The following is a 27,659-nucleotide window of genomic DNA, read 5'->3' on the forward strand; positions in this document are numbered from 1 at the left end:
TCGCGGCTAAATCTGGAACATGTCGTTTTCATTGAAGAATAATTGGTAGTTGAGAGTGAATATTTTTTTTTTTTGCAGAAACTTGAGCAAGACGATGACGACGAGTATCTTGACTCCCCCTGGGCCGACGGCGGCAGTTTGAAACGACATTTCCAGGGGCTGAAGAATATATCCTGGAAGCCCCGCTAGATCATCACATTGTCAGCAAAAAATTTTTACATCAGGTCACCGATTCTAACCGTCAGGGTGAACCAGAAAATGGCTCGACAAAAAAAATGCTCAATACATTTTCTTCTTCAATTCTTTTGCTCCTAATTGAAGAAAAAAAAAAACATCTGGTTCACTCCCGTGAAATGAATCTAATAGCAATAGATGAAAAGAAAGATAATGGAAAAGAGAATAGACTCGCCCTGTGGGAGCCACAAAGTAGGATAAATGTTAATAAAAATTTCTAATTATTAATGAGATCGACTAAACGAATCGAGGTGAGATATTTATTAATTATAATGGAGAGGATTATAGAAATTATTCGCTTATTGTGTTATATCATGACGCATTTACACGATTGCATTTTAGTATTCGCCGTAATACACTTTTCACCCGTCCTTGCGTTATCAGAACACAAAAATTGAAATTTTCAAACAAGATAAGACTTTGAGATACTTCTAAATCGATGTGAACGCAGAAAGTTGCATTTTTTGGTTAAAATTTGATATAATGATGAAATTTTAAATCGAGTTGGCATTAATTATTATTCTGCAAATATCAGTGGACTGGAGGAGTTTAGAGGAAAATTTTCTGGGTTAATGAATTTTTTCTCGTTGCGATTGTCCTTTTTATACTCCTTCTTTTTTTCTGGAGATATTAGCAGAATAATGATGATATGAATTTATCTGTTATCAGTCCGCAACAGATCTCGAGTGCAATTCTGCCAGATAATATCGCCAATGCTAGTTTATTCTCTATCGCCGTCCAATCGCCGACCAGTTGCTGATTCATTAATTTGTCATGATTCATTTGCCAAAAGCTATTGATAAATCAGAGTTTTACCTGAATTAAATTCAAATCTCTGGTCTAACTATTTTTGAATCCCGCCATTGGCTTCAGACTCATGACTCAGAAATCCCTGAATTATAAAAAGAAAAAAATTCCTCGCAATACTGATAGAAACACCTGAAATCCGTGGAATATGTTCTCCCATAAAAGAAAAAAAAACCTCGACGCAAGATAAAGCATATAAAAAAATTGATTGAATTGTTTTTATGAATTAAGAACAAGGTGTCTGTGATCTACAATAATTGAACAAAAAAAAGAATATGTAAAAAAATATTGACAAGTAAAAACATATATTATAATAATTGATAATGTAAATTAATTGAAGTTTGAAGTCCGACGTAAAATAGTCTATTGAAGTGGAGTCATTCATCTTGAGTCAGCATGACGATTTTTATGCTGATTAAACAAAGATAATTAAAAAAAAATCTCATGACAAAGTTATAGAGGATTGAATCAAATGTCTCGTTTAACCGAAATAAAGGAGAATTTTGTGAGAATTTTGAAGAGAAATTGCTAAGAAATAATTCAGGAGTTAAACCGTAAAACGGAGAGGTGAAATAAAAAGTTTTTATTGAATGGGAAAATTATCTCGAGTACGAGTGAATTCAAGAGAAAATGATAAAAAACAGCAGAAACTTTTTGCAATTTTTTTTTTCGCGGAAATCTGTCGGCCTCTGGATAATTTCAGTCGAAAAATTTATGATTCATCCGCGGCAGATGCAATTGCTGTCGATAAACAAATAAATGAATAAATAAACATCTTTTCACTGCTGCTAGTCTGTGCTGCATTGCAAAGTGAAAGGGCGAGTGCTCGTTGCGCTGAATCAATTGCTAAAATGAAATCCATAAAAGTTGCACTTTTCCATCACAAAATGGTCGAATTTTAGGGAATAATTGAATTAGTAGAAATGAAAAAGAAAAAAAAAACACCAATAAATCATTCCTTCCACCCGCTCCGGCCGTGTAATTAATTATTCATTTTGTTTCGACTGCGTTTCATGTCAAATTTGAAAATGTAATATTCATTACTTCGATTTCGTTTGATTTAATCGGATAAATGAATTGATGAGTCGATTCACAGATAAATATTATAATGACGTAATTTTTTTTACAAGACTTTAATAAAACGCACCTAACAGCAAATAAACATAAACAAAATGCCACCGCCACTGAGAAAAATGAAAAAAATATATGAAATAATTTTTGTACAGTTTTGGCACATGCGACACGTGTAACTTCATATTTATGTACAACACTCATGAATTTAATTAATTTATTAATTGTACATGATTTTTTACTGTTAATTATCAACGAATAATTGGAGTATTTTTTTTTCAAGTGGAAAAACATGTCGACGGCTTTTTTCTGCGATTCAATAATAAAGTGTTGTCAAGCTTTTTACCGTATCTATTTTTTTTTTCAGTTCCATTTTACAAAATCATCGACAAAATGGTGGATTACCTCTTACCTGTTCCTGTGATCCTGATCTGCAGCTTCTATTCGCTTGGGATTGAAAAATCAAAATGGTGGAAAAATTTACCGACAAGATGGCGGGAGGAATTCTATTTTTTTTTTTCTGAACTAGCGCCGCCGTTGATGAAATCCGCATTTTTTTAATTCTGATTCTTCTCATGCAAATCTACTGCCATCTGCCATCCCACACGTGTACCCCGCCCTCATGAACGTTCCGATAAAAACTCATCCTTCGATACACTTTTTACACGCTGTCCGCCATGACGCTTTCCAGTCCATGCTTTTTTTTAATCAAAAAATAATTTTTATGGAATGGGAAATGACAGAAAAAAATCAATAATGAAATTTTCATATAATTATATTAATTCTTTATTTATTTCAATTACATTCAGGTGACAAATTCCTTGCCTGCGCCTTCGATTTCTAGTTCCTGCAACAAGTGACAATATCCATTGTAATTTTATTTAACAAATTCATTCATTTCTTTTTGCTATTAATTTTCCTGTCAGATTTTGAACGAATGGGATGTCATCCTTAATTCAGGACTCTAGCCAAAAATCATCATGAAGGGAGATAATAATCATCATACGAAAAACATGGAATTATTTTAATAATCAGTTACAGAAATCATTTCTCACCATAATCATGAATTCCGCGCCTGCTTAATACTCGCACTCTCCGAAGTCGTAATTTCTGAAATGAGGGAACATATTTATGAATAATTATAAATTTTAGACACCAATGAGAACGAACTGACGTTCTGCAATTTTCAGTGACAATGGGAAATTTGACATCAATGTTAATCAGACCCGAAAGATGGGATCATCATTAAGAAATTTGAATAATTATTCATATAATTATATTATTCAATAATCTTTTCATTATTTACCGGAAAAAAATCAGCAGCCCACACAGTTACCGAATTTCTGCTCTCAAGTCTGCAACAGAAAGAAATGAAACTGGTAAAGAATTTAAATTGAAACATCAGTCTAGAAAAAATTGAATAATTATTTATCAGCACACGTTGGGATATTTGACATCAATGTGAATCAGTCCCGAAAGATGAAATCATCATTATAAGTTTTTTTTATTGAAAAGAATTTGATTGTTATTTTTTTATCACTCGACCGAAAAGAACTTCTGACGATTATGTTTACCTCGTGGAAAACGTGAGTTCTCCGATCGCCCTTGCCAGAGGTTTTGGGAAGTCCAACGGTAGAAATTCAAAATTTCAGCCTGAAATGAGCTCCATTCAGCCATTAACTGTCACCCACTGCAATACAGAATAACATATTAGCAAAAATTCCCTCAATCCTTCCCCACATTTCCTAAATAGCAAGTTCTTCAAAATCTTAATTCCCGGCCAAGTAAATAATCTAGAATGCGATACCAAAGTGAATGATAATTTATTAATCCATAAGTTATGAATTCCTAAATTTTCCCAAGACAGAATTAACTCGCGACGCTCGACGAATAAGAAAATTTCGCTAGAAGTCAAAGTTGTATAGATCATGTCCCCCACCCCCAGAAAATAATTCTCAATATGATTTCACATACGTCAACAGAGATTGTCTTGAAAGACGAGAAAATTACATTTCTCATTTTGTTGGTTCAGAGATAATGTGGAATTTTTATGTATCGCGAGTTATTACGAGATAAATTCATTATCGTAAAGACAATTCAAAAGTCAAGAGACTTTCTGTGGGAAATCTCTTGCTCGACGAGAAGTCGCCACTTTCTTTCAACGCGATTCCTCACCGAGATAATTGAGCAATTCAATAGAGAAGAAGATATTTAAAAAGCTTCTGCAGACAAAAATAAATATTTGGAGGAAAGAAATCTAACAAGACTAACATTATCTGAAGTGAATAAACAATTTTAACACCCGTTTAAACATACTCGGCGGTCCTCAAACCTGGAGGCTGCCATTTTGTTTCAATGCACCCTTCTCCGGCACAGGGGCCTTCAAACATGGCGGCACGCCTCACCTCGCCGTTTTAAACAATTATTAAAATTATTCTTCTTCTCCAAATTATCTGCAACACGTTTCATTCTGTTTCTACGAACTGAACAATTTTTTAAAGCCATGTTACATGCATTTCCGTGATTTTTTATTACGTCACAATTTTTTTTTAATCTCGAAGCATCTCAATATTTGTCTGTAGAATCTTTCAATTAGTTTCCAACTCTAATAATGTTTTTTTTTTATTTTAGAAATGGACTTTTTCAATGAGTGTATCTTTCTTTTTGAAGTACACTTTCATCCTCAAGACAACCCGGAAGAATGTTGTATGATTATTTTCTACGCATGACAACAGTCTTCTTGAATAACCGCACATTACCACGTATTATGAAATTCTTATGTACCCACGTCTACTTTATATGAATATCTACGATAACTCGAATTACCTAAAACAGCCCAGAACTACATTGAGCAAAAACCTAGACAACCATAATCCAATAGTATTTCAAAATATATCGATTGTCACTGGTAGAGATTTAAAGTCTGGGCCGTTAGTAAGAGAAATTACGTGCAATAGAATACAATCATCCATAACGATTGTTCTCAAAGATTTTGTAACATTCCAGAAAAAGTAGACAAAAAAAAATGAATTCCCCCTGACACTTTGTTTCTCTCTAGATTCAATCTTTGAATATCGCTCGCATAAATAGTTTGGGTGATTAATATCCTGGCATTCTTAGGGTTCAAGTTCCATCAATTCCCACTCCCCAAATAGCTTATTTAGTTAATGATATGCAATGTTAAAAAAACATTTTCTTTTCAACATTCTACTCACCTCATGATTAGAAGTATCATTGACTAGTGGATTCAAGAAACGAATAGCTTATCTTGTGGTTGTTTCCTCCGTTGTTAAAGAATGCTCGGTTCGATTAATCATTCGTGAGTTTTTGGTACAAACTGCCAACTTATGCTATTTTCATTTATCATAAAACCAATCCCCAGAGATGATTCAATTGCAACATTTTTTTATTCCATTGAATTCCGATGGAGAAGCTTCAAGCTCACTTGTTGAGAATTGGAACATCAAAATGATACGCAATTTCAGAATAAAAATCAGGTAACAGGGTGAACAGGTCAGTCACGAGAAGGATAGACTTCTTCGTGATATGAAAATCATCGGAAGGGATCCTTCCTAAGGATGGTGTAGTAAATTATAATAATCTAACTGCTGAGAGAATTATCCGTTCGATCACTGGACAAATTCATCTTGTCTAAAATTCATAATAATTAACAATTAGTGGAGATTATTGCAAACGCCTTTAAGACCACCTCCCCAATATCAATAAATCGTTTGAATGTCAAACGCGATAGCTCGTGTTCACTGACAGTTCAGTTTCAAGAGAAAATATCGGAATTCAAGAGTCCGGCAATCTACAAAACAGCTTGACCAAAATTTTCCAGCCTCTTCCATTAGTCAAGAATTTGGTCCTGGAATTCAGTGAATTTATTTTTTTTAATACACAGATTTCACATGACATGTCATCAGCCTCTGACGAGACCTCGATGACTCGCTGTCACATTAAATGAAAAACAATGACAATTATTTTTCATTTAAACAGATAAAAAAAATTCTCGTTTCAATTTTAAATAATCAGCATAGTTCCCAATTTAATCGTAGAATTGTTTAAATAATTCAACTCAATAAATTTCGTAGATTCTCACAATCTGTTCACAACTCAAGTCTTCGACGAGTTATTCCCAAAATCATTCTATAACAAACAGAATGAGAATGATGCAATAGGAATGGACGAAACTGAGACTGAAAATATAATATTGACAGTGAAATTTCCGCAGGAGAAATGAATTCTGAATTGAAAGGAAGCTCTGGGATTAATAAATTTCGCTTCTTCGAAAAGAGACCCCCCCTCTTATTTTCTGTAATTAATCAATTAATAATGTCTTGTCCTCTCACCTCTATCATTAAATAGACAGTTTCATTCAAGTGAACGAATGCTTTTCAAAATGTTTATTAATAAAAATTATACTAGATGATTAAGATACTTCACACATACAGACATTAACGAATGTTGACCAATAGAATCAACATTCCCATTTAAGGCTTCTATATTCGATTATGAAATAGGAATAAAGAAAACCTGGGATTGATTTTTATGAATGTCAATACATCTGTCATATCCATATGTCATTGCAGATCCATAGAGGATATCAATGCACATATGCAATGGTACATTTCACCTCGGAAAAAATAACGCTCAACTGCAACCTCATATCACTTATTTTAAATATTACGCAGACAAATACCTTAGTATCTTAAATACATCGAATAATTTGATCATTTCAGTGAATTTACGTAAGAGAAAAATGACGAAATAATTCGCTCAATCAATTTGCATGAGAAAAATCAGTTGAGATGGACCGACGTGGAAAGCCTAGCGATTATATTTACGGAAATGTTCTCAATAAATCTGAGAAAGGAAAAAAAAACTGAAAGATCTATTTAATGATAAACCGAGAAAATAATGGGAGCCCAAATAATCAGTGAAAATTCGTGGTAGATATTTAGTCGTGTATAGGCAACTCTAGTTCATTATAAATAATTGTAAATAATACAATTAATAATAATCTTGAATACGTATATATCCTAAATATATGCTTTCATTGTGCGAAAGGATACTGAAATGATAATAGAAATGTACTTCACACGAAAGCAGAAATAGTCAGTGTTTTCCTTGAGTTTTGCCGATGGTCAGAGGATTAGAATAATCTGTCGTTGATAATTAATGAGAAAGGGAAAAAAAATGCACATTACTGTTCTCTAACGAATTTAAATGATTGAGTTAAAGTTTGACTGATTAAAATCATGGAAAATTTGTATAGTTGGTGTGAGGGATTGAGTTTGGCTATTTACGTCGGATTAAGAATTACAATAAAAAATACTAATGATTTCAGTAGCGTCTCCTTTTGTTAGGAAAATCTTCCTGGCGGTTTCTGTCGTTAGCCCCTTGCCAACGACCACCACCAACACCACCTCCTCCACCTCCACCACCACTGTTTCCACGATTATTACCCAAGTTGCCCATCTCAACCCTCATATCCATCAAATCCATTATCGGTCCACCACGGTCGTCATTGTAACCCCCACCGCGAGTACCGCGGTCCATATTGTTATATGCATCCATGAATGATTTTGGATCCTGAATATTTTTTTTTTCGTTATCAATCAAATGATTTGATTTGATTTTTTTTTTAAATAGATGATTATCGAGTATTGTCGAAGTTTATGATTTTTTTTTCGGTTTTGGTTTATGCACCATGTGTGTTTTTTTTTTTGGTTCATCACATTTTTTTTATGGGCGACCATCCATTGTTTGACAGCAGCAGAAGTCATCGTTCAATTTTCGTCATATCACATAGAAAAGAAAGGGGAAAAAATAATGTTAGAATAATTTGAGTTACGTGGAGCACTTTTCGCGGTTTTTAAACCGCGCTAATTTACAGAGTTATCATTCGTTCTCAGATTTTTATTATTGTCAGATAGTATTTTTTTATTTTATGCTCACAGATTGAAGAAGTGCTTTCAATAGTTCAGTGATTAGTGGATTTGTCAGGAGAGAATGAGCAGCAGATGAGAGGCTTTAATTTTTCGATATCTCTCGATAAATGGGTGAATTACCTCTCCGGGGATAATTCCAGTAGTTGTCGCGATTTTTCAGTTATTTTTAGTTACTATTCCGTGGATATATCGAAGTTTGAATAATTCAGATGTCGATTGAAAAAATTTGATCAGGATTTTTTCCTTCATTCATCTGAAATCCAATCCTTCGAATAAATCAAAATATTTGCAACTAAAAATGGTTTTGTGATTATTCCAGCACTTTGTTAATCTGTGAGAATTTTTCACGTCAACAATAGACGTATTGTCGAATGAAATAATAAGCATAAAACACAACAGAGCCTCTTGTCTGCATTCACATGGAGTAATCGATTCGAGACACGTGACGAAGAGAAATAATTCAAGTATTTGTTTTCCCATTGAGTGAGGGAGGAATAATCATGGGGGTCGATTAATTCGTTTGGATTGGATTCGTTTAGAGGAGATTTTTTGGTCTTTTTTAAAAGCATTATGCCTCGTTATCAGAGAGGAAAGAATATAATAGGTGTGTCTCGGGGGATTTTTTATCTGCGCAATGATGGAAAATCGCAAGAAATTCAGGACTTTCGGGAAGTCTCAGGTCAGAGCCGTTTGCTCTACGATTTCTTTTTTTCTTCATCCCTTCCCACCTAAAAATTCTGTTGCCAGAGATGTTTTAGTACCACTAGTGCAGCCATCTTGAATATTTAGGGGTGGTTAGGTCAATGATAGCTGACTGATGGACTTGTTCGTTGGTTTTTACGAGGATTAGATTAAATTTCGCAGCGAGGATTCACTCGATTCTTTTCTTTCAGTAATATGTGAATACAGGTGACGGTAACAGTTGTCAGTCGCTTGGAATCATTTCCATTTTGTCATTATAAATTGTTAATTGTCCGAATTGATTTTTTATTCATTAAGCAAGAGGTGAAGAGGAATAAGTTGATTTTAATGGATGAGAAGATTAATTCGATCACTTGGGGGTTACAAGTCCGCAATTTCTGTGGATTTATAAATAAAATTCTGAAGATGGAAAAAATTGATTCAGAGATTTGTGATTTTGTTTATCTCTCTGTATGAAGAGAAAGTACAGTAGACTTTCGTTATAGTCGCAGAGAACTGTATTATTTCATAGTAAATTCGAATACGAGAGAAATTTATTTTTCGGCTGTATTTTGTCCCCGAATTCCTCACAGGACGAACCAATAGATTATTTAGATTTTGGTATCTGTGGGCAGTAGAGTGGGGGAACCGAAAACAGATATTGAGGAGAGCTGCGACTATAATGGAATTCTACTGTATTTTCTCATGCAATTGATGTTTTATTCATTCCGAACTTTTGTCATTAAAAATTTTTCTCGTTCACCGTGAAAAAAATTATTATTTGCTATCAAGTATTCAATCGTAGTCGTTACCGTCACCTTACTATTCATTTTTCTCTCAGAGTTTGCACCATACGCAGCTTATAAATAAAATCAACAGGCGACAGTGAGTGTTCGAGGATATCTCCATGCGTTAGTGCTCTAATTCAATTAATATTAAGAAGATGACTCAATTGTTCTTAAATTTTCATCAGCAATAATGCAGACATTAGAACTCTGTAGTACCAGTAATCCATCGACAGTTGAATAATCCCTTAATTTATAAGAATAATTACAGCTATTTGTCAGGAAAATTTGTCATGCAAAAGAATTTCCTCCGATTGTGAAAATCTCGTAGAAAAAATCAGTCATTTTCTTCTACATTTTTTTGAGATTAAACCTCAATAATCTCGCACTTTTTCTTTTAATCTCAACTGTAAGAAATGTTGGAGATCTTGTGGCACATTTATATTCGGGATGCAATCAATACGCTAGTAATTATGAACTTTAATTTTTTTTTCCATCACTCAGTCTGTGAGGCAACGTTTCAACGCAAAACCCTACCTACGGACTGAATAACAAGAAATATCATTTGTCACTCAGCCGAAAAAAATTTTTCTGACGATTGTGTTTACATTCCTGGGCTTCGCCTCGCTGTGTAAATTCACAATCGCCAGAAAAGTTCCTAATGGCCTCGTGGCGAAATAAACTATATGAGGGAGAAAAGAAAAAGTTATTTGTCCTCAAGAAAATAAGAGAAATGAAAATTCAAATTCAGTTAGATAATATTCCGAAAGAAATTAATGAGAGTATAATTTAGGATACATTACCACTGGCAAGTTGTTTCCACCTGTAAAAATCAGAAATTATAACAAAATTAGTAATTAATAATTAGAAATACAACTTGAACTTTCGATAATTAATTTTCCTACCGTCTGGACCATTGTAACCTTCACGATCATTATTTTGACCGCCATCGTAGTTTTTGTTGACACTTCCTCTCATTGCTTGTTCCTGAAAACAATTTAATTAAGAACAATTAACATAAAAAATATTGCTCAATTCCGAAGCATTGTTTTCAATTTCTGATCATAACTTAAAAAAGCAGCCATATAATATTATCATGATAATAATCAAACGGTAATTGTTTTAATCATTTCAGATTAATCTCTAGATCGACGAAACATGATAAATAAAATTCCACAAACCTGCATGAACAAATTATTCTCCTGCTGACGTCTGTGTAATTCCTCCTCTTGTCTGTGAATACGAAGTGTCATCTCCTCCTGCTGACGTCTCCTCACTTCCTCCTCGCGAGATCTCTGTTCCTCAGCATGGCGTTCCTTCATTTCCCATTCACGTTTCTGGCGTTCACGATCAGCCTCCCTCATCCTCAATTCTGTAAATTGATTTGAATTCACCGATTAATGAAAATCATAAGAGAAATAAAAATTGTGAAAATAAATTGTTTCCAGTATTTCAGCACACGTAAAGGTATTTAATATCCAATCGTGCTTCCTAGAAAGGATTTACTATTCCCCAATTTATTCTTTAGAATATGGCACTTGCTGGTAAATAATTACTCAAACAAGCGTGGCGTTGGGGTATTAATTCAATGAATTAAAATTCCATAAACTTACGTTCACGAAGTAATTCAGTTTCATGTTCGTATCTTGCGAACTCCATCTGTGCCTCGAGTTTCTCCTCCTCCATGGTCATCTCTCTCTTGAGAGCTTCATCTTTCTGTTTGTACAATTCGTGGAGCTGTTTCCACCGAGTGCCATACTCATGCTCAAAGCTACCAATTTGAGCGAAACGTGGACCGACCTCCCGGGCCTCATAAAATTCTGGTTTCTTTTGAATATTTTTATCTGGATACCCGTCGACGTCGTCCTGCTGTTCAAACAGCTCCACCACAACTGGTCGCAGTGATGCAGTGAGGAAGTAACAGCCCTCCGTACATTTACGAATGGCATTCTGGGCTGATGGTTTTTTTGTGTATTCCACGATGCCTTCACCGGTGGGACGTCCCCGGTCGTCGACTACCACAATAGCCCTCTCGACGTCACCAAAAACACTGAATGATTTCTCCAGGAGTTCATTTGATACATGTGGCGTTAAATTTTTCACTTTGATCGCTGAAGAGTGCGGAGCAAATCTCACTTTCATCGCTCGTGCCCCTCTCTTCATACCGTCCAATTCGTGTTTTGCTTTCTCTGCATTTGCTCGATAATCCTGAGAGCAAAAAAAAATTATTCCGTGATTATTGTGTCACTCGATGTCTAAACGAACTGAATTATTAACGATTGGATCATAACTTTAAAAAAGCAGCCAGTGATTATCATCACAATAAATCAAACGGTAATTTTTTTAATCATTTTGACAAGTTTTCAAATTTTTTATCGAAAATCTATTCGTTTTAATTGATTTCCTGTGAAAATACCGCGGAAACTCATGGGAGAGTTGTTTGATAACTCAGAAGAGAAAGTGCCAATTAAGTCCGAGTGAAAAGTGCAATCGAGCACATGTTCGATGAGAGAAAAACTACGGAAATGTTTAAAAATATCTACCATCCGCAGAAAAGCGAAATTCTTCTCCTTGTTGACGAATAATTCCGAGATCTCTCCGAATGGGGTGAATAAATTGCTGATCTCTTCCTCAGTAATGTCATTAGTGAGATTTCCCACGTAGAGACGATTTCTCCCGCTGAATTTCTTCTCTGTTGTGTCCTGAGCGGGAAGATCATAGGTCGGTCCATTGAGACTCATGATTTTTTCCATTATTCGGTCCTGCGATGAAAAAAAAATTATTCCAATTGATTCAAACGAAAATTATTAAAACATCCGAATTGTTTCCAGTATTTCAGCACACGTAAAGATATTTAATATGCAATCGTGCTTCCTAGAAAGGATTTACTATTCCCCAATTTATTCTTTTGAATATGGCACTTGCTGAGTAACAATTACTCAAGCAAGCGTGGCGTTGGGGTTCTCCATTATTACATCCTAGAATCATTCAAATTTCTGGGGTGAATTTTAAATTATTCTTACGTCTTGAGATCGATTAGGCATTCCCCTGTCTCCACCACCTCCACGGCCACCACGTCCGCCTCCTCGCATACCACCACGTCCCCCCATGGGTCCGCTATTTCCTCCCATTCTTTCCTTGTTATCCTGCATCATGCTGGAGTCCATCATGTTCCCCTCCATCATAGACTCACTCATTTTTATCTGAAATCATGAATAATTAAATATGAAAATTTTCCTGTAAAATTTGAAAAATCATCGATATTCTATGCAATTCCCCGATTTTCTAAAAATTCCGTACTTTTTTTTTTATTAAACATTCCATTTTTTAGAGAATTAAAAAAAAATCCGACACCTCCCCCCATTAGATCCATAAACGTCCGCCATTTTGATTGCTCACCGCATGGCGAAATCTCAAAATTTCACCCAAAAATTACGTAATCTCTCCATTTTTCCGATCGTCTCAAGTTTTTCCTCTGAAAATTCCGGAAAACCCCCAATAACCGGTTGAATAGCAATCAACCGATTCCCGATGAGAAACCGTGAATAATCTTCATGGAAAGTATTTCAAAATGGCGTAGCGCCAGACGCTTTGTTGCCAGGGGGAGGGTAATGAAGTATTGAATGGAATATCCAAAAAAAAATAATTACCTGCATATCATTGCGGGGTCCACCACCTCCCTGGCCACCACCACGACCACCAGAAAATCGTGAATTTTTTCTTCCACGACCACCACGACCTCCACCTCCTTGACCTCCACCGCCTCCACCGCCTCCACCTCCTCCGCCACCTCCTTGGCCGCCACCACCGAGTCTCATATTATTTTCATTGCTATTCTCCTGAGGTGGTTTTGAATCCGGTTTATTCGCGTTTTCCGTCGCCATCTCAACGATTTAATAAATGAATAATTATCAATTAGACGCCACGCGATAAGACTTTTCACAATGTCCGCGGTTGTTCAGAGAATTATACACGGAATGAGGATGAACGATCCTCACACTTCGACGTCTGCCCACCGAGAGAAACGGAAAAGAAGAAATGATCATGTTATAGCGAGAGAATCTTGTGATGCCATTGGCTGTGCTGCAGTACTGAGAATTATGGGTAATTGTGCAGAAATCATTTGTGGCTGCCCCTGGCGCAGGAAATATTTAATCGATCGATAATGTAGAATTCCACTATCGATAAGTTATATTTTCCTATTTAAAAAAAAAATTCATTGAATCGAAATTTTATTTTTTTCATAATTGTATTTTTTTTATTTTAAAGATAAAAAAAATACAATATCATTATTTAAGTTGTTTTTATTTAAAGATTTTGTAATGGCTTTTCAGAATAAAATTGTAATTCAGGAATTACAATTTTATTTTTCTGTTATCCCAATAATATTGATAAAAAAGGATAATGTTATTCCGAGAATAAAATATTCCATCTAGATTGAGAAAATCGATCTTTGTAGAAGAAAGTCGAAGAAAAAAAAAGTGGCGAAAGAAAAAAATAAATAAAACGCATAACAATAGTCTTGACAGCTGTAGATCTCTGTGAAAAGATAACTCTCGGTGAATTACGAAGGCCCCGCAGCTGATTGAGGGCAGAAGTTAATACCACTCTTAATATGACGGTAGATTTAGTCGTTATCGTTAATAAAATCTTAAATCGGTTCCCGAAACACTTGTTTGTCCCTCGAAACGGCGGACTATCAGATCCCTGGTGAAAATAAGGTCGCCCCTCAGGAGAACACCGAAGGAAAACCGTGCAAAAGGTGTAAAATCCCTCAGTACTCACATTTACTCCAAGTAAACATGACTTATCACAAAAAAACTCACCAATCGACTTGCCCCAGCAATGCGCAAACTTTTAAACCCGCGACTTAAATGCAATCCAATCGATAATGCAAGCCAATTTTTTCCAACTTTCGTATCTTTGATATTCCCATGAGATACACATGAAAAATCAATCCTAATTGATAATACTAATTAATTCCCTCGAATTAATAAATGCTAAATGAATAAATACTTCATCCAACTAATGACTGATTAACTAGAATTAATAGTTGTGGGTAAAAAAATGTTGGACCCAGAGGAAATTTTCGGTAATATTAATATTTGGCTTGTATCAGGAAAATAAAAATCTCACCACTTCATCTAATGAGTGGAGATGCAATTACGGCAAGAGGTAAAGTCAAGTGATAAATAAAACGACCAAGAAACAAGCCAAGGGATAAAAAAGAAATTGGAGTAATTATGAGGTGCAATTAAAAAATGATAATGTCAGGAAAGGGAATAGAGGGAGAGGTTTTGCAATGGGGTGAGATTGAGGCGCGTAAACAAGGGGATGATTTTCAGTGGTGGGTGGGTGACGCAGGCGTATTGTGAACCCCGCCCTATCCGCGAGGTTATTTCCAAGAATGTGAAAACCACCAGTGACAGTCGCGCTTTAACTGGCGAACCGCGCCGCGATCACAATGAGCACAACTATTTAATTCCCCTCATTATTTTTATCAACTGGTATCAGTAGCCCTCGTACCAGAATTTTACCCGTCAATTTTGCAGTGATATTTATTTTTTTTTAATGATTGACTTTGAGAAAATAAATCAGCGAGTTGGTGTTTCCATTTTTGAAAAGAGATAAAATTATTCCAGCGGAAAATTTGCAAATATTCCCAGGCGCTCGGGATAATGAGAGAAGTAATTATTATTTCAACGCTCGTTGACTCTCGATAATTCGTTTGAAATCACGGAATAATTGGGAGTTATTTAAATTGTGGCAGTAATTGGTAATTAAGGATTGTTAGTGCAATTATGGCCATGCAATGTCTGTGGGAAAATTGTTGTCTCTGCTGTTGAGTGATTTCGAGTGGAAATAAATTTCGCGTTTTTAATCCAGGGAAATAATAGAACCGCGAATATTTGGGGAATCATTGGTTTGTGGTGATTGAATCAGAAAATTGAAGATTGGAAATAAATTGAAGTGTGTACGAAGGCGATAATTGCCGCTGAACAAAATAAAAGGTGACAAGCGGTAAAAATGGAAATTGCAAGAAAATTAAAAAATTGAATTTTCAATGGATGACAAAAAATTCTAAAAATTTGAAACGAAAGGGTCGACATCCTGGAACCTCGTAACATTCCCAAAAATCGATAATTGCTCGTCTCCGCAATTAAAACCCCAAAAACCGCTGCAATTCCCATAAAATTCAATCATCCGCAACTAGCCCGGAACGCGATGTGCGGACACCTGGGATTGACGGTGCGTGAGTTTCCACTGGTGATTACCCGATGGTCTATTCTCATCGCCACAAAAAGTACCCCAAGTGTCTCATAAAAATAAAATGAGAGGAATGAAAAAGCGATACGCAAGAGAGAAACAAAAATTTCACCACCAAAATTTTCCATCAAAGGACTGAATAAAATTTTAATCAATCGTTAATCCGCCAATGAAAAATTGGCAAGAGAGAAAAAGATAAATAACGGCTAAGGTAAAATTGCTAATGCGCGGTAGCAGTTCGGAATTACTGCTTGACGCGAGCAGCCAATCAAATAATCATAAATACGAAGTACAGGAAAAAGAATTACGTCGTCGCAAACTGTTGGAACTCGGTTTTGGCGCTTCGCGGCGCCGGCCGCCCCGGCGCACATGCCGACAGCGGTTCAATTTTTATGCAACATCAGCATTAACTCTCATTGCAACATCATGCGGTGCAGCATTATTATTTTTAGTACCACTGTACGTTGATCCAGCGATAAGTACACTAGCTGCTGATTTTTCACCCGAGCCAGTTCAATGCACAACAGTCAGACGTGAGGACATCGTGGGAATATTTAATTGCACCTGGAGTTCATGTCGCGAGGGTTGCACCAGTGATGTGTACAGATGCACTCATATTTACGTGACGTACACACCGTGGAGGAATGACAGTGGATGGGGAAATGAATCATTTGTTGGAAGACATCGGATGGCGAACGGAGTGATTCAAACCACCACCGAGACTCCAACACCCGGTGAGAATACATTTTCATCATGAAATTATTAATTAACATGAACAATAATTTATGGATTGCAAATGATAATTATTTAGGGAAATTATAGAACCGTTCAAGTTACAATAAACTATTTTGAAGACGGAAATGTGACGGTAAATGAAGGAAAATTTCAAAATGAACTAGTGGACAGATTCATTGGGGATAGTTTCCTCAACCCCAAGGGGATTTCATTGAGAAAGTCTCACATTTCATTCCACCACTTCTACTTTCCAGATAATCACCGGATTATTCAAGAGTTTACATCCAATTTAATCCGTTATCCTCCAGTACCATTCAATTTGTAATTGCCTTAATTTCAAAAAGAAAGATATTTGCATCGGTTAATTGAATCGAAAGCTCATCAACGGTATTTTCTCATCATTGCTGAATAAAACGAATGAAGTAAAAAAGAACAGGATTATATTTATTATTATTCCCACGATAAATAGTGTTATATGTCGTGGCACAGAATGACCTAACAACAAAAAAAGATCGATGACCACTAGGTGAGGCAGTGACTCACCAGAGTAATAATGACGTTTTTACCGCCCTTTAGGATAGGTAGCACTAATTTGCTGATTTACATTGTAATAACTTCGAGGAAGCCGGCGTAATCAATGAATCGTTAATTATCAAAATTGTTTCTGATTGCAGGTGCGTCGGGCGATGTCGAGGCGATACTCAAGGTGAACATCAAGGGCTGTGGTTATCCACCAATTGTCGATTGTGAAAACTTTACACGTGAGCTTGGTTACGAGGGTGCCAAGTTTCCATGTTATTACAGTCGTGTTAATGGTAGCATAGTGATGGCAAACTATAATCGTCAAGCTCAGCTCGAAACAATACTGCACTTCCTCGCTGCGCCATTCGTTGTAACACTAGCAACGAGTGTTGCACTTTGTGTTATGCACTGTGACTGCAGATGTGTAGCACCACCACCTCATCATTCACGAGGAATGAGAAGAACCAGGATGAACGATTTAAGGTAAAGTGATAAATACACCAGGTGCAAGTGCATGTCAGGTGCATCAACGAAAATTTTCGATAACGGATTAATCCTGTGCTTCTTCCCTAGCCATTGCTTTGACGCCATTAGACTGCTATCAACTTTATTTATTTATTTATTTTTTTTGCAATTGTCATGATTTGGTGATTGATATGGAATTTTTATCGATTTTGTATCGGTAATTCTCGTGGGATAGACTCGGTGGACCGGAAATCCTTTATTTGCTCAATCCATTCATCCCACACGGATAAATAATTTATCTTATCAATTCAATTATTCAGGATTTTATTTTAAATGTTGTGATTTGGTGTAAACGATTTTTCTGGGTGCAATAATTATCGGTTGATTTATTTCTGGATAAAAAATGGAGAACTTTGATACTGTGATATTATGGGGTAAATATTGTTAAGTGAATCTTTAATCTTCTTTTAAAATTGATAATAAAAAATAATAATTACGTTGAATAAAGCAAGTTTTAATTGAAATCCCTCTCTTTTTCTTTTATACTCAAACTTTTTCTGGAGTAACACTCACCTCATCACTATTGAGTTATGAAAGCAGAGGAAAAAGAAAATAAATATCGGAGAAATTAATAAAATTTGAGACAATGGGGGAGAAAATGTTGGGAATGTGTGAAATGGAATGTTTTCCACAACTCAGTGAGTTTATTCATTTTATGTTGCATATTACCACTGGTGCATTTCACACGAGAGTAAATTGATACTTTTTTTTTTTCGGAATTGAGTCTGTGATTACTTCTGGAATTGAGGTAGAACGACGTGATGCTCCAGTTTCGTACATTTTCTACTCCAGATATTTTAGATAGGATTGTGTTTGAATTCCAAACCTGCTAGACTGACAATTCAATTTAGGGGGGAAAAGTTTGGATTAAGAAGTAGATCACACGGTGGATTTCGTTGAATAGGGATAAAAAGAATAAAAAGAATAAAAAGGAGAGAAGAAAGAGATTATATTGGTTTATCTTATCAATAAATTCAATGAATAAAAATATTTAAAATCTCAGAAATTCAAATGCAGTCGGAATTTTAATGTAGATTCAGTTATTTGCAGGCACTGACGGTACGAAACTTTCGTAGCAACCATTTAGCAAATCGCGTTGTTATATCTTGTAATTAAGAGAGGCAAGCACGTATTTCGTAAACCCTTGGTAGTTATGATCGCGTGGAAAAGTACATGCACTCCAACGGTGCTTATATCCATACCAAAAGAGTAAATGTGAAGAAACAACTTTCAAGCGAGTTTATAAAATGAAGGTAAAGAGGAGAAAAGGAAGAGAATGAGCGATGAAGCTTCAATATTTTTTTTTTCATTGAGAATTTTTACCATCAAAGCCCGAGGGCCATTTCTCATCTTCAAAGGCCTCGGTTGGAATTAAATATGTAATGACAAATTCATGGGTGTATTTTTCTATCCCGATTGCTGTCGCGGTTCAATGTAAAATTTATTCAAATGAAATTTTCGGGTATTTATCGAATGTACTGTAATTAGGATATTGTCGAGGGCTTGGCACCTCATCGTTTCCGGTTTTTTCATCACACGAGAGGATATCACCATTTAAAAACGAATAGCTTTCCCCTGAAATCGGGGACACCTGTGGATAGTTGGGAAACTCCGATTCATACACTGGACCCTTACATATCTATTACATAAAATTATTTATAGATATTTCAAGGATTATTTTTTGAATTCTCATCGAAAAGATGAAATAATCCTTCGAGATTATTCCGAGTTTCAGCTAAAGGAATTCCTCTTTGAAATAGTTATCACGTGATTTATTTTGCAATTAAGGATTGATTGGAAAAAATGGGGATATAAAATATCCACTTATGTCGCACTCACGGAATTTCACTTTGATTATTGAACCTTCGACGTTGGGAGATAATGCAATGTCGATAAAATTTATCGGAGTTCCATTGAAAGGAATTGGGACAATGTTAAAGCGAATGGAATAATGAGACTTCAACTTTGAGAGTTGCTTCAATCGCAGTTCCAAATCGATTCAATCGATTGAAATGAACGGATTGCCTGGACCCGCGGGTTATTCCAATTTATTGGAACGAAATATTGGAATATTATTTTTTATAAAAAAAAAACAACAATCAATCCCCTTTTCAAATAACAATATTTACAAAAGCCATTATTATTAATTAATTGACTGGTACAAGGAAATGAATAAATTATTATTTGTGGAATGTAAAATGAATTGACATCACGAGTGAAAAAATATATTCACTCCTTTGTGTAGATGTTTTGTCCAACTTCTGATGGAAATGCTTTTGCAACTCTCGAAGAGGGGGTGATATAATTATGTTGAAAACTTACGTACATTATACTCTAGTTAAACTTACCAGGTTGCTGAATGAACTTGTCCTACATAGAGTGAAATTCGATATAAAGTTGTAACTTCTGGTGTAGCATTACTCTGCAGATGTCAAAACGTGCCTTACATTTTCCTGATTCATGAAAATTAAGGAACCAGCGCCGGAAATGGATGCCTAGACTTTTCAAATAAAAAAATTATTCATCAAATCCTTAGGATTATTTTTATGGATTTATTTTTATTCGTTATCGTTTTAATTACGAATTCTTTTGAAGATTGAAATGAAAAAATTTTGTTTTATGTTCCGGAGTTTTCCATTACCACTCATGTTTTCCAGGAATGATTTTTATAATCGAAAACATGCTTTCATGCACTTTATTAAAGCCTCCAGAGGGATTCTGTTTTACGATATCACCAGCTGTCCTGGAGATATATATCATCCGAAGTAAACACATCATCCTGCCATTTCTCTCTGTGCCAGTTTTTTTTTTATCAATTTATTCCACACCGCACGGAGAACTGAATCAACCGAGTCTGATATTTTAATCCTTTGAGATAAATAGAAAATTGTTACAACAAATAACAATCCAATTGCTGAACCCATTCTAGCGTAAAATAATGGACATCGGTAGATTGTTCTATTCGCATTAATTAATTAATTAATTACTCTGTAATGATTTTCTCCCTCGAATTAATCGAAGGATAAAACATTCAAACATTCAATCTATTTTTCACTTGAAAAACTCTATCACCTGCCCTTTCTGTTGGGACTTACCCCATAATTATCCGAAGGGCGGATGTATGAACAATCCAAGTATTGACGAAAGAACTAAAACTTTTTCCTTCTGTCCTTGCGACGAAAAAAAAAAATCGTTATCAAAGTTTCACTTGACCTTACATGTTTGCAACTTTGGATATTATTATTTCCGCCAGTGGCATTTATTATTATTGATACGCCAACCTGAAATTCAAATAAATCTGGAAATCAAATCCCCAGGGCTATTTTATTTTTCTCTTCTATTATATCTCGACGATAGTCCTATCAATGTCAAGGTTCTACACAGTATTTATTAATAAACCCGAGGGAAATAGTTATCATCATTATCGCTAGTCCTTTACGCTCTAATTACCGTAATTATCATTATTCCTTGTCATTTGACATTTGTTTATTCAAAAAAATACCCCATCACGTGTTTAATCGGTAGATTTAATTTATTACTAGAAAAAAAAATCATTTGCGCGAAATCTTTGCGCGAAATTCAATGCACAATAATTTAATTAACGGCTGAAGTTTATTCCACAGCTTGTGCTTTCGACAAGTTCCCCTTATTGCTTTCCTCATTTCCATTATCATTGAAAAACTAGCGTAACGAGTTTTAAACTTAATATTGAACTCATTTGCCTCATCAATACTTCGAAAGTTTAATATTGCACTGAGTAGAAGTCGAACGCACGCTCTGTTCAATGCAATGATGCCCAGTTGTGTTTACAATCGACTCAATCCACTTTTTTTACCATTGATTTTTCGGGAGATGGCAAAAACCAGTTGCCAGAGTAATCACTGTTAAAAAACTTCCTCGGAACTGAAGAACTTCTAACGCTATTTATCGAACTTCTCAGATAGAATCTAGTGCATATAAAATTGTTACAGAAGTTAGAGTCTCATGTTTCAGATTTATTCAACTCCTTTTTTTTTACAACTGATAATCCAAATTGATGTATCGATACAGTGATAATTACATGATAAAATTTGATAATCGAGGAGGTGAAAATTAATTTCTAGACGGTTGAATTGTTGGAATAGATTGTTCGCGGAGTGAAATATAAATGGAATTTATACTTCCGTCGAGGCAACCTTCTGGCTTTTATTAGAACGTCATCCACGAAGAAATCAGAGGTCTTTCTCTAATATCAATAGATCTCAAGATGTCAGGCTTTCAGCCACCAATTGCAGTCGAGGCTTTTCATCCCATCTAATAATATAACACAAAAGCATCAATGACCCTCGCAGGAAATTTCCTGGTCCATAAAAAGGTCCAGGTGGTTTCCGTTATCGTGCATGACTTGAATCGCACTCCCTTTCAAAGGTCGAGTCGACGGAATAGTGGATTAATCTATTCGCGTCTCTCAGGTGATTTATAATTAAAGCTCAATCCAGTGCCTTAAGGAATTCATTACCTCGTGTACTCTATTTGATGGAATTTTGGAAACGCAGGAATAATATGAGTTGATATTCCAATAATTTAACACATACCTCTGACATCTGAAGCACTCGTCTCCAATTTTTCAGAAGTGGTTATTACTCTGCTCGAAATTGGTCTTTAGTCGCGATCCAAGTGAACTCATCGTCTAAAGACAAAAAAAAAGTTTGAGTTACTGGATCTTCGCTGATCATCCTAATTTCGGTGATGATTATTACTTGGAACCATTCCAAACCCGTCCAATCCTCTCCAGCTCGAATGGATACAGTTGGACCCTGGAGAGTTGTTCTCAAATTGAACTCATCGATCCATCAATTCCTCCAGTAACATTTGCTTTTTTATTTGAAAGTGCAGTGCCAGCCCTCTGAACTTTTCTATCAACTAAAATTCACTTGGCGTTTATGATATAATTGGAGATCTGTTTACCCTCATTAAAAATATCTTGGCAAATATCAATCATCCCTTTGCCATTCAAATTCTTCTCAAACAGTTTCTCTTCGTTCTCATCAAAAAGCTCGACAAACTTGTTATCAAGGAGAATCCGCCACTGCTCAGAACGAAAAGGAAAATGCAGTGTCATCTCTCTTTTGTGCTCATCCATTTCCCCTATCATAATTTCGGTACCTTATAACAGCGGCTTCCTTCCTCTTCAGGTATTTATTTCTAACATTCCAATAGATCCGTAATGAGAAACGAATTGCGTCAGAGCTACGATCTCCAATGCCTGCGGTCTCTCCTCGTATTTATGAAATATTCCCATCGCAAACAATTTCCAGTCCTCAGCATATCGCCAGTCAACTTCCTCATCATCTCAGTGATATCAAATTCCAAATTTCTTTGTCATCAGCTATTGCCACAATTCTGCCCCTCAAATCACTCCTCCTTCGCTGATTTTCCCAACATAATCAATCACATGAGTTGCACATACCACATCATCAGGAATGAATTGAAGATCAACAGTTGAGTACATGAAGAAAGGGATTGAGCTGCAGATTCCATCTCTCCAGAGGCTCTCTCTTTATGGAAACGGTCCTTTATGGTCTTTAGATAATCTCATTTCCCTCAGAAAGAGACTGAATTTCTGGTAATCCAACACCTTCAAGGTTCTCTCGAGAGTCCCGGATGCAAACGCTTCATAGGTGTATCATCGTCTCCTCGCAGGGCACAAATGCTGCATCGTATTGACATAATTCATTACCTGGAGGTGAATTTGTGTAGCTGCAGGGTTGTGCTTGTGTGACTGTAGGTCAATGTTGCTCGTGGCGTTCACAGCCGACACAGAAATCAGTTTATCGATCATCTCGATAGCCTCGCGTTTGTTGACACCGAGTGGATCCCCTGGAACTCCGTCAAACCACAAGAGGACATACACTCTAGGACTTCCATCATGAAAAAAATTCAATCCTCTCGATTTATTATTATATAGAGACAAAATAATTCTCAGATGAGAATCTCGTGTCTTAAAAATGGGCAATAGATTTTGGGATTAGAATGAAATTCCTCGATCCGTTGAGGGACAGAAAAATCGGGGATTCCCCTGTCTGGAATAGTGGAATTACCGACGGGGTGAACTCGTCGTCGGTAACGATCGCGAATTATTACTCCGATGGAATTTCATTTGAAAATTAAGTGACGAAAGGCAAATAAATTTTTTCCAACTAGATAATTGAATAAAAATTTTCACTCGAATGGGGGATTTATTTCATTGGCGGAATAATAATGATGGGAAGTTTTTAAATCAAATCAGTGTCATGTGAAAGCTATGGGAATAATAAAAAAGTTTTGAATGAAAAAAAAATGATGGAAAATGGAGTTATCGTTGAAATGTTAGTGGAAATTTCTATTAAATTCCTACTGGCGTATTTCAACATGGAATAAATTAACAGAGCGATATAGAATTATGTAAATATTGAAGTTGCTCCTCGCGTTTAATTCCCGTCTCATTTCAATATTCGTCAAGTCCCTGAAATACCGGAAATAAACGCAGGGAATAATGATGATTGATGATGATTAATTTTGTATAGCTCTGCGTATAGAAATTTGATAGAAGAAATTAATGAATAATTCTTCAGAATAATTTTGTTTATAATTCAGTCAATCTCATGCGCCTCATTCTTTTTTCTTCGGTTTTATTTCTATAGTTAGCGAATTGACAGAATTTAGTTTTCAATCAATCACAATTGCCGACAGGTCTAGGGGAGAGCAATGAGTTTTGCCGCTCAATTTACCTGTCTCGCGAATAAAAATGATGGAGAATATATTTTTGGCGTTCCCCAGGGGCTCCAATCCTCGAATGTTAGGAGGAAAAAAAAAAAACCTCGAGGAGAGTTTGCTCAGAATATTTTTCATGGTCTCCAACTTCTCACATTGTATTCTCCATTCGCCGGGTTTTTCCCACAGAATCAATTGAACTCTCAAACTTTTCCCCAATTCATTTTTCCGAACTGTCAGAAAATTTGCCGTTCATGATATAAAATCGTATTTATATTTGTTTTCAATGAATTCTGTCTCGTGCTATTGATCAATCGATTAAGTGTGATGACACACAATCTCAGTTTTATTATGAATGAGATTTCACGTTAGTGATATTTATTATTAGACTAAAAGCTCGGCAGCGTGCTTTCTAGAAATTCGATGGAACATGAAGGCATTCAAAATTTCTTTTATCAAGATTTTTTTTTATCGTGACACAAACTTATGCTTCAGCAGTTCGTGATTCAGAGTTGCGTGACCCCGAAGTGCTATTACATCAGGGTCAAAGGCTCTGGATACCTTAATTTATCTCACCGCAGAACATAATTTTTCGGGGGTAATACACCGCGAGGAAAAATTGCACTAAAGATCGTTTGAGAATCGTTACAAAAACGAGAACAATAAAGTGAAAAATAATAGGATTGTGGAACAATTGGAATGATTATATTCTAAAACATGTAATAGTTAACTCGATGGAAACATTATTATTCCCTATGGGCTTTTTCTATTTTTCCACCAGCCCCTGGAGACCTGTTCTGGTCATTCTGCCAAACACGAATGAACTAACGAGTTCAGCCTTTGAAAGCATTGAAAAGAACATTTCTAACGGGAATATATCCACGTAAAAAGTTAGCCTGTGTGTTGACCTTTTGGTTTTGGCCATTCGCCAGAATTTAAAGTTCTTAACGTCTGCAATTTTTGTTCTAGTACTCAATACATCTCCGATCATCAAAGAGAAAGTACATTCGCATAAATTATTCTCGTTTGTTTACAGGAATTATAGAGAGCATAAAATTGATGGAAAGTAATTTTTAAAAAATCTATTCTTCATGTTAGGATATCGCTGGGAGAATAGCATTTTATTTGTAAAAGTAACAGGCACGACTGGAAATTCCCCTTTATTTCTCATCTGTCAAGTTGTAGTTGCAGTAAATGAGGTTTACTCAGTGATTTTTCCGTGTCCCCAATTCGCATCAGTATTTCATGAGAATGGCTGGATCTGATGTGGAAATTTCTCTCCTGAAATATTTCAGATATTTATCTCACTGATACGAATCTCCTCCCCACACTCTTCGAAAATTTATCCAAAAATAATGAATACTTCATGAATACCGATTGAAAAAATATCAAGGTGAATTTTTCTGGTTAATGAAAAAAATAAAATTGCCGTGGGGAGAGCATTTATCTCGTGGGAGTGATCCACTCTGAAGATTTTTCAAGTTAAATCTCCTCATAAAAATTTCAATAATTCATCAGGGCGACTTTGTACCAAGCTCTGACGTTACGGAGGTGATAATGTTATGTAGATTAAAGTATACTTCAGAAACTCTCGACGGCAGCATAATGGACTGTTCAGTAATTTTCCAGCTCTATAGTAATAAATGTAGGTATTCATAAATTAATGATTATCACTTTAATATTTATCAATTTCCCATGAGCTATCCTTAATTGACCACTCACAACCTCAAGATTCAAAACACATAAACCGATTCGTATGATAAATCCCTGTTTTACGGTAGATTACTCCAGTAAATGTTAATATTAAATTATTAAAAAATCACTCACCATTTTTGTTTGTTATTTTAATTGCAGTGATCACTCCATAAGCAATCGTGTGGATCGAAGGGGTCATCCTGTTCATTGCGAATGCGGTGAAGTGACAAGACCTTTATGACGTCGGGAGGAAACGGCTGAGAGTACCTTAGCAACATCTCAGTCGGATCTCTAGGTGGCATCATCGATTTATAGTCAAATCATTTATTTGTCATGAAGATATTTGGGTGATTGATCCAATCAAGACACTCATTGTTTGATTGATTATCGAATTAGTCTTTGAGTTATTCCGATGGAGGGAAAAAGTTGAGGGGAATTCAGTGGTTTGCGGCTGGCCGCTCGTTAAGCCCGTCTTCCACATGAGCCCTTAATTAAAAACTAATGAAAACTAATGAAAAACAACTTGACAACAAATTGCCAGTCTGATAAAAAGGGTGATATTTATAATATAATCGACAGAATGATTTTTATTCAATAGCAATTTTATAGTGCAATTTATCCAAAAATTTTTCATTTCTTTTTTTTTTTGGTTTTGGCTTCGAGGATTTTTTTTTTTTTTTTTTTCATTTTTATCTGGATGTATTTTAACGCGAAATGGAGGGGAGATATAATAGAAAAACGTGAGAGCAATGTATCACAATATTGCAAACGTGATATCATCGATATTATTTCTCATTTCTCATTTTCACTCGCCATTCAAAGATTTCATACAAGAGTTAAAATCAAACGGAGAAATATCGTTAGGGGATGATTGAAAGTGGCAATTAGTTTGATGTGTCAGGTTGAATCGATAATCCATGGAGGGAATCAGATTAGCCATTAACAGACCTTGTTAACTCGATTGTGCGAAAATTTCCAATGGTATTGATTTGAATAATCAATAAACACGGATATCGATACTCGAAACAAGATGAATTCGTCTCGAGAGAATGACACGATCCAGGTATTTTCAGATAAAAAAAAAAGCTCTTGTTATTCATATTGAGAATAATGTAGGAATTGTTATTGATATGGAATTCGAATCAGTGAGATTGCGGTATTGAAATCCTGATATTTTATGCAGCCCAATACTACTGGATAGGTAACGAGGAGGTTTTAAAAAAATGGAACATTGCCAAAACCACGAAATCGACCACCGGGAGAATGAATTTACGCTGGACGTAAAACTGGTATTAAACGAACGAGAAGTTTGTACGAAACTCCATTTTTTTTTCACCCCCTCACATCCGATTTAATATATTGTCCATTTAAATTCAATCAGTCAGTCATCATGTGATTAATTAATTAAGATTATTCCGTCATACCGATAATTTGATAGATTAAAATTATTTCGACGAACGGAGAGAGAAATTTAATAGAGATTTATCCGCGGGGAAGTGGAATTCAATAAAAAATGTCTCGATTTTTATTTCAATTTCTGGACAACCATTTCCCATTGCGGATTACGCGAATTGTATTATTTTGATATTTTTATTTCTCCGGATTATCAGACGTTAAATTCGATATAATAATTAAAAACATATCGTACTGA

The 27,659-nt window shown here is 35.5% G+C and overlaps 3 protein-coding genes and 1 long non-coding RNA gene across 8 annotated transcripts in view; 2 read left to right on the top strand and 2 right to left on the bottom strand.

Moving 5' to 3' along the window:
* The window catches only part of tipE (temperature-induced paralytic E), an 8,074-nt gene extending 5,617 nt beyond the window's left edge, over positions 1–2,457 (top strand). For all 3 annotated transcript variants that reach the window (XM_011311580.1, XM_011311579.1, XM_011311581.1), the window contains one exon: positions 79–2,457. In XM_011311580.1, the coding sequence (XP_011309882.1) occupies positions 79–142 (64 nt within the window). In that variant the 3' untranslated portion in view covers positions 143–2,457. The remainder of the gene's footprint in view (positions 1–78) is intronic.
* A 412-nt stretch (positions 2,458–2,869) lies between these two features.
* On the bottom strand, positions 2,870–13,546 carry LOC105270556 (hrp65 protein). Of its 2 annotated transcripts, XR_892565.1 has the most exons (11): positions 13,183–13,546; positions 12,556–12,735; positions 12,076–12,294; positions 11,146–11,740; positions 10,714–10,904; positions 10,438–10,519; positions 10,336–10,355; positions 3,687–3,802; positions 3,419–3,467; positions 3,168–3,222; positions 2,870–2,959 (listed from the first exon to the last, which is right to left on the bottom strand). XR_892565.1 is itself a non-coding variant. In XM_011311585.1 (8 exons), the coding sequence occupies exons 1-8, from the start codon at positions 13,414–13,416 to the stop codon at positions 7,459–7,461; spliced, it is 1,770 nt and encodes a 589-aa protein (XP_011309887.1). In that variant the 5' UTR covers positions 13,417–13,546; the 3' UTR covers positions 6,490–7,458. The 2 variants fall into 2 exon arrangements, 1 of the variants encoding a protein (XP_011309887.1); XM_011311585.1 differs by lacking the exons at positions 2,870–2,959; positions 3,168–3,222; positions 3,419–3,467; positions 3,687–3,802 and adding an exon at positions 6,490–7,707.
* Positions 13,547–14,981: 1,435 nt separating this feature from the next.
* Positions 14,982–26,593, top strand: Teh1 (tipE homolog 1). Of its 2 annotated transcripts, none has more exons than XM_011311586.1 (3): positions 14,982–16,533; positions 17,209–17,539; positions 26,168–26,593. In XM_011311586.1, exons 1-3 carry the CDS (start codon positions 16,023–16,025, stop codon positions 26,247–26,249), a joined length of 924 nt encoding a protein of 307 aa, XP_011309888.1. In that variant the 5' UTR covers positions 14,982–16,022; the 3' UTR covers positions 26,250–26,593. The 2 variants fall into 2 exon arrangements, with proteins under 2 accessions (XP_011309888.1, XP_011309889.1); XM_011311587.1 differs by lacking the exon at positions 26,168–26,593 and adding an exon at positions 17,630–17,968.
* LOC105270557 (uncharacterized) lies at positions 25,381–26,200 on the bottom strand. Its single transcript, XR_892566.1, has 2 exons — positions 26,141–26,200; positions 25,381–25,594 (listed from the first exon to the last, which is right to left on the bottom strand). It is a non-coding gene; the product is annotated as an uncharacterized lncRNA (long non-coding RNA).
* Positions 26,594–27,659: the final 1,066 nt, after the last annotated feature.

This window comes from Fopius arisanus, unplaced genomic scaffold, assembly GCF_000806365.1.
Source record: "Fopius arisanus strain USDA-PBARC FA_bdor unplaced genomic scaffold, ASM80636v1 scaffold00090, whole genome shotgun sequence".
Lineage (NCBI taxonomy): Eukaryota > Metazoa > Arthropoda > Insecta > Hymenoptera > Braconidae > Fopius > Fopius arisanus.

What these genes read in the sequence shown, in the direction of transcription:
- LOC105270556 (XM_011311585.1), bottom strand. Translation starts at nt 13,416, where the DNA reads ATGGCGACGGAAAACGCGAATAAACCGGATTCAAAACCACCTCAGGAG. An exon ending in GACCCCGCAATGATATGCAG is followed by an intron (nt 12,736 to 13,182) that starts GTAATTATTTTT and finishes TCATGATTTCAG; the next exon opens with ATAAAAATGAGTGAGTCTAT. An exon ending in AGGTTACAATGGTCCAGACG is followed by an intron (nt 10,356 to 10,437) that starts GTAGGAAAATTA and finishes TGATTTTTACAG; the next exon opens with GTGGAAACAACTTGCCAGTG.
- Teh1 (XM_011311586.1), top strand. Translation starts at nt 16,023, where the DNA reads ATGCGCGGTAGCAGTTCGGAATTACTGCTTGACGCGAGCAGCCAATCA. An exon ending in CACCGAGACTCCAACACCCG is followed by an intron (nt 16,534 to 17,208) that starts GTGAGAATACAT and finishes TTCTGATTGCAG; the next exon opens with GTGCGTCGGGCGATGTCGAG. An exon ending in ACCAGGATGAACGATTTAAG is followed by an intron (nt 17,540 to 26,167) that starts GTAAAGTGATAA and finishes TTTTAATTGCAG; the next exon opens with TGATCACTCCATAAGCAATC.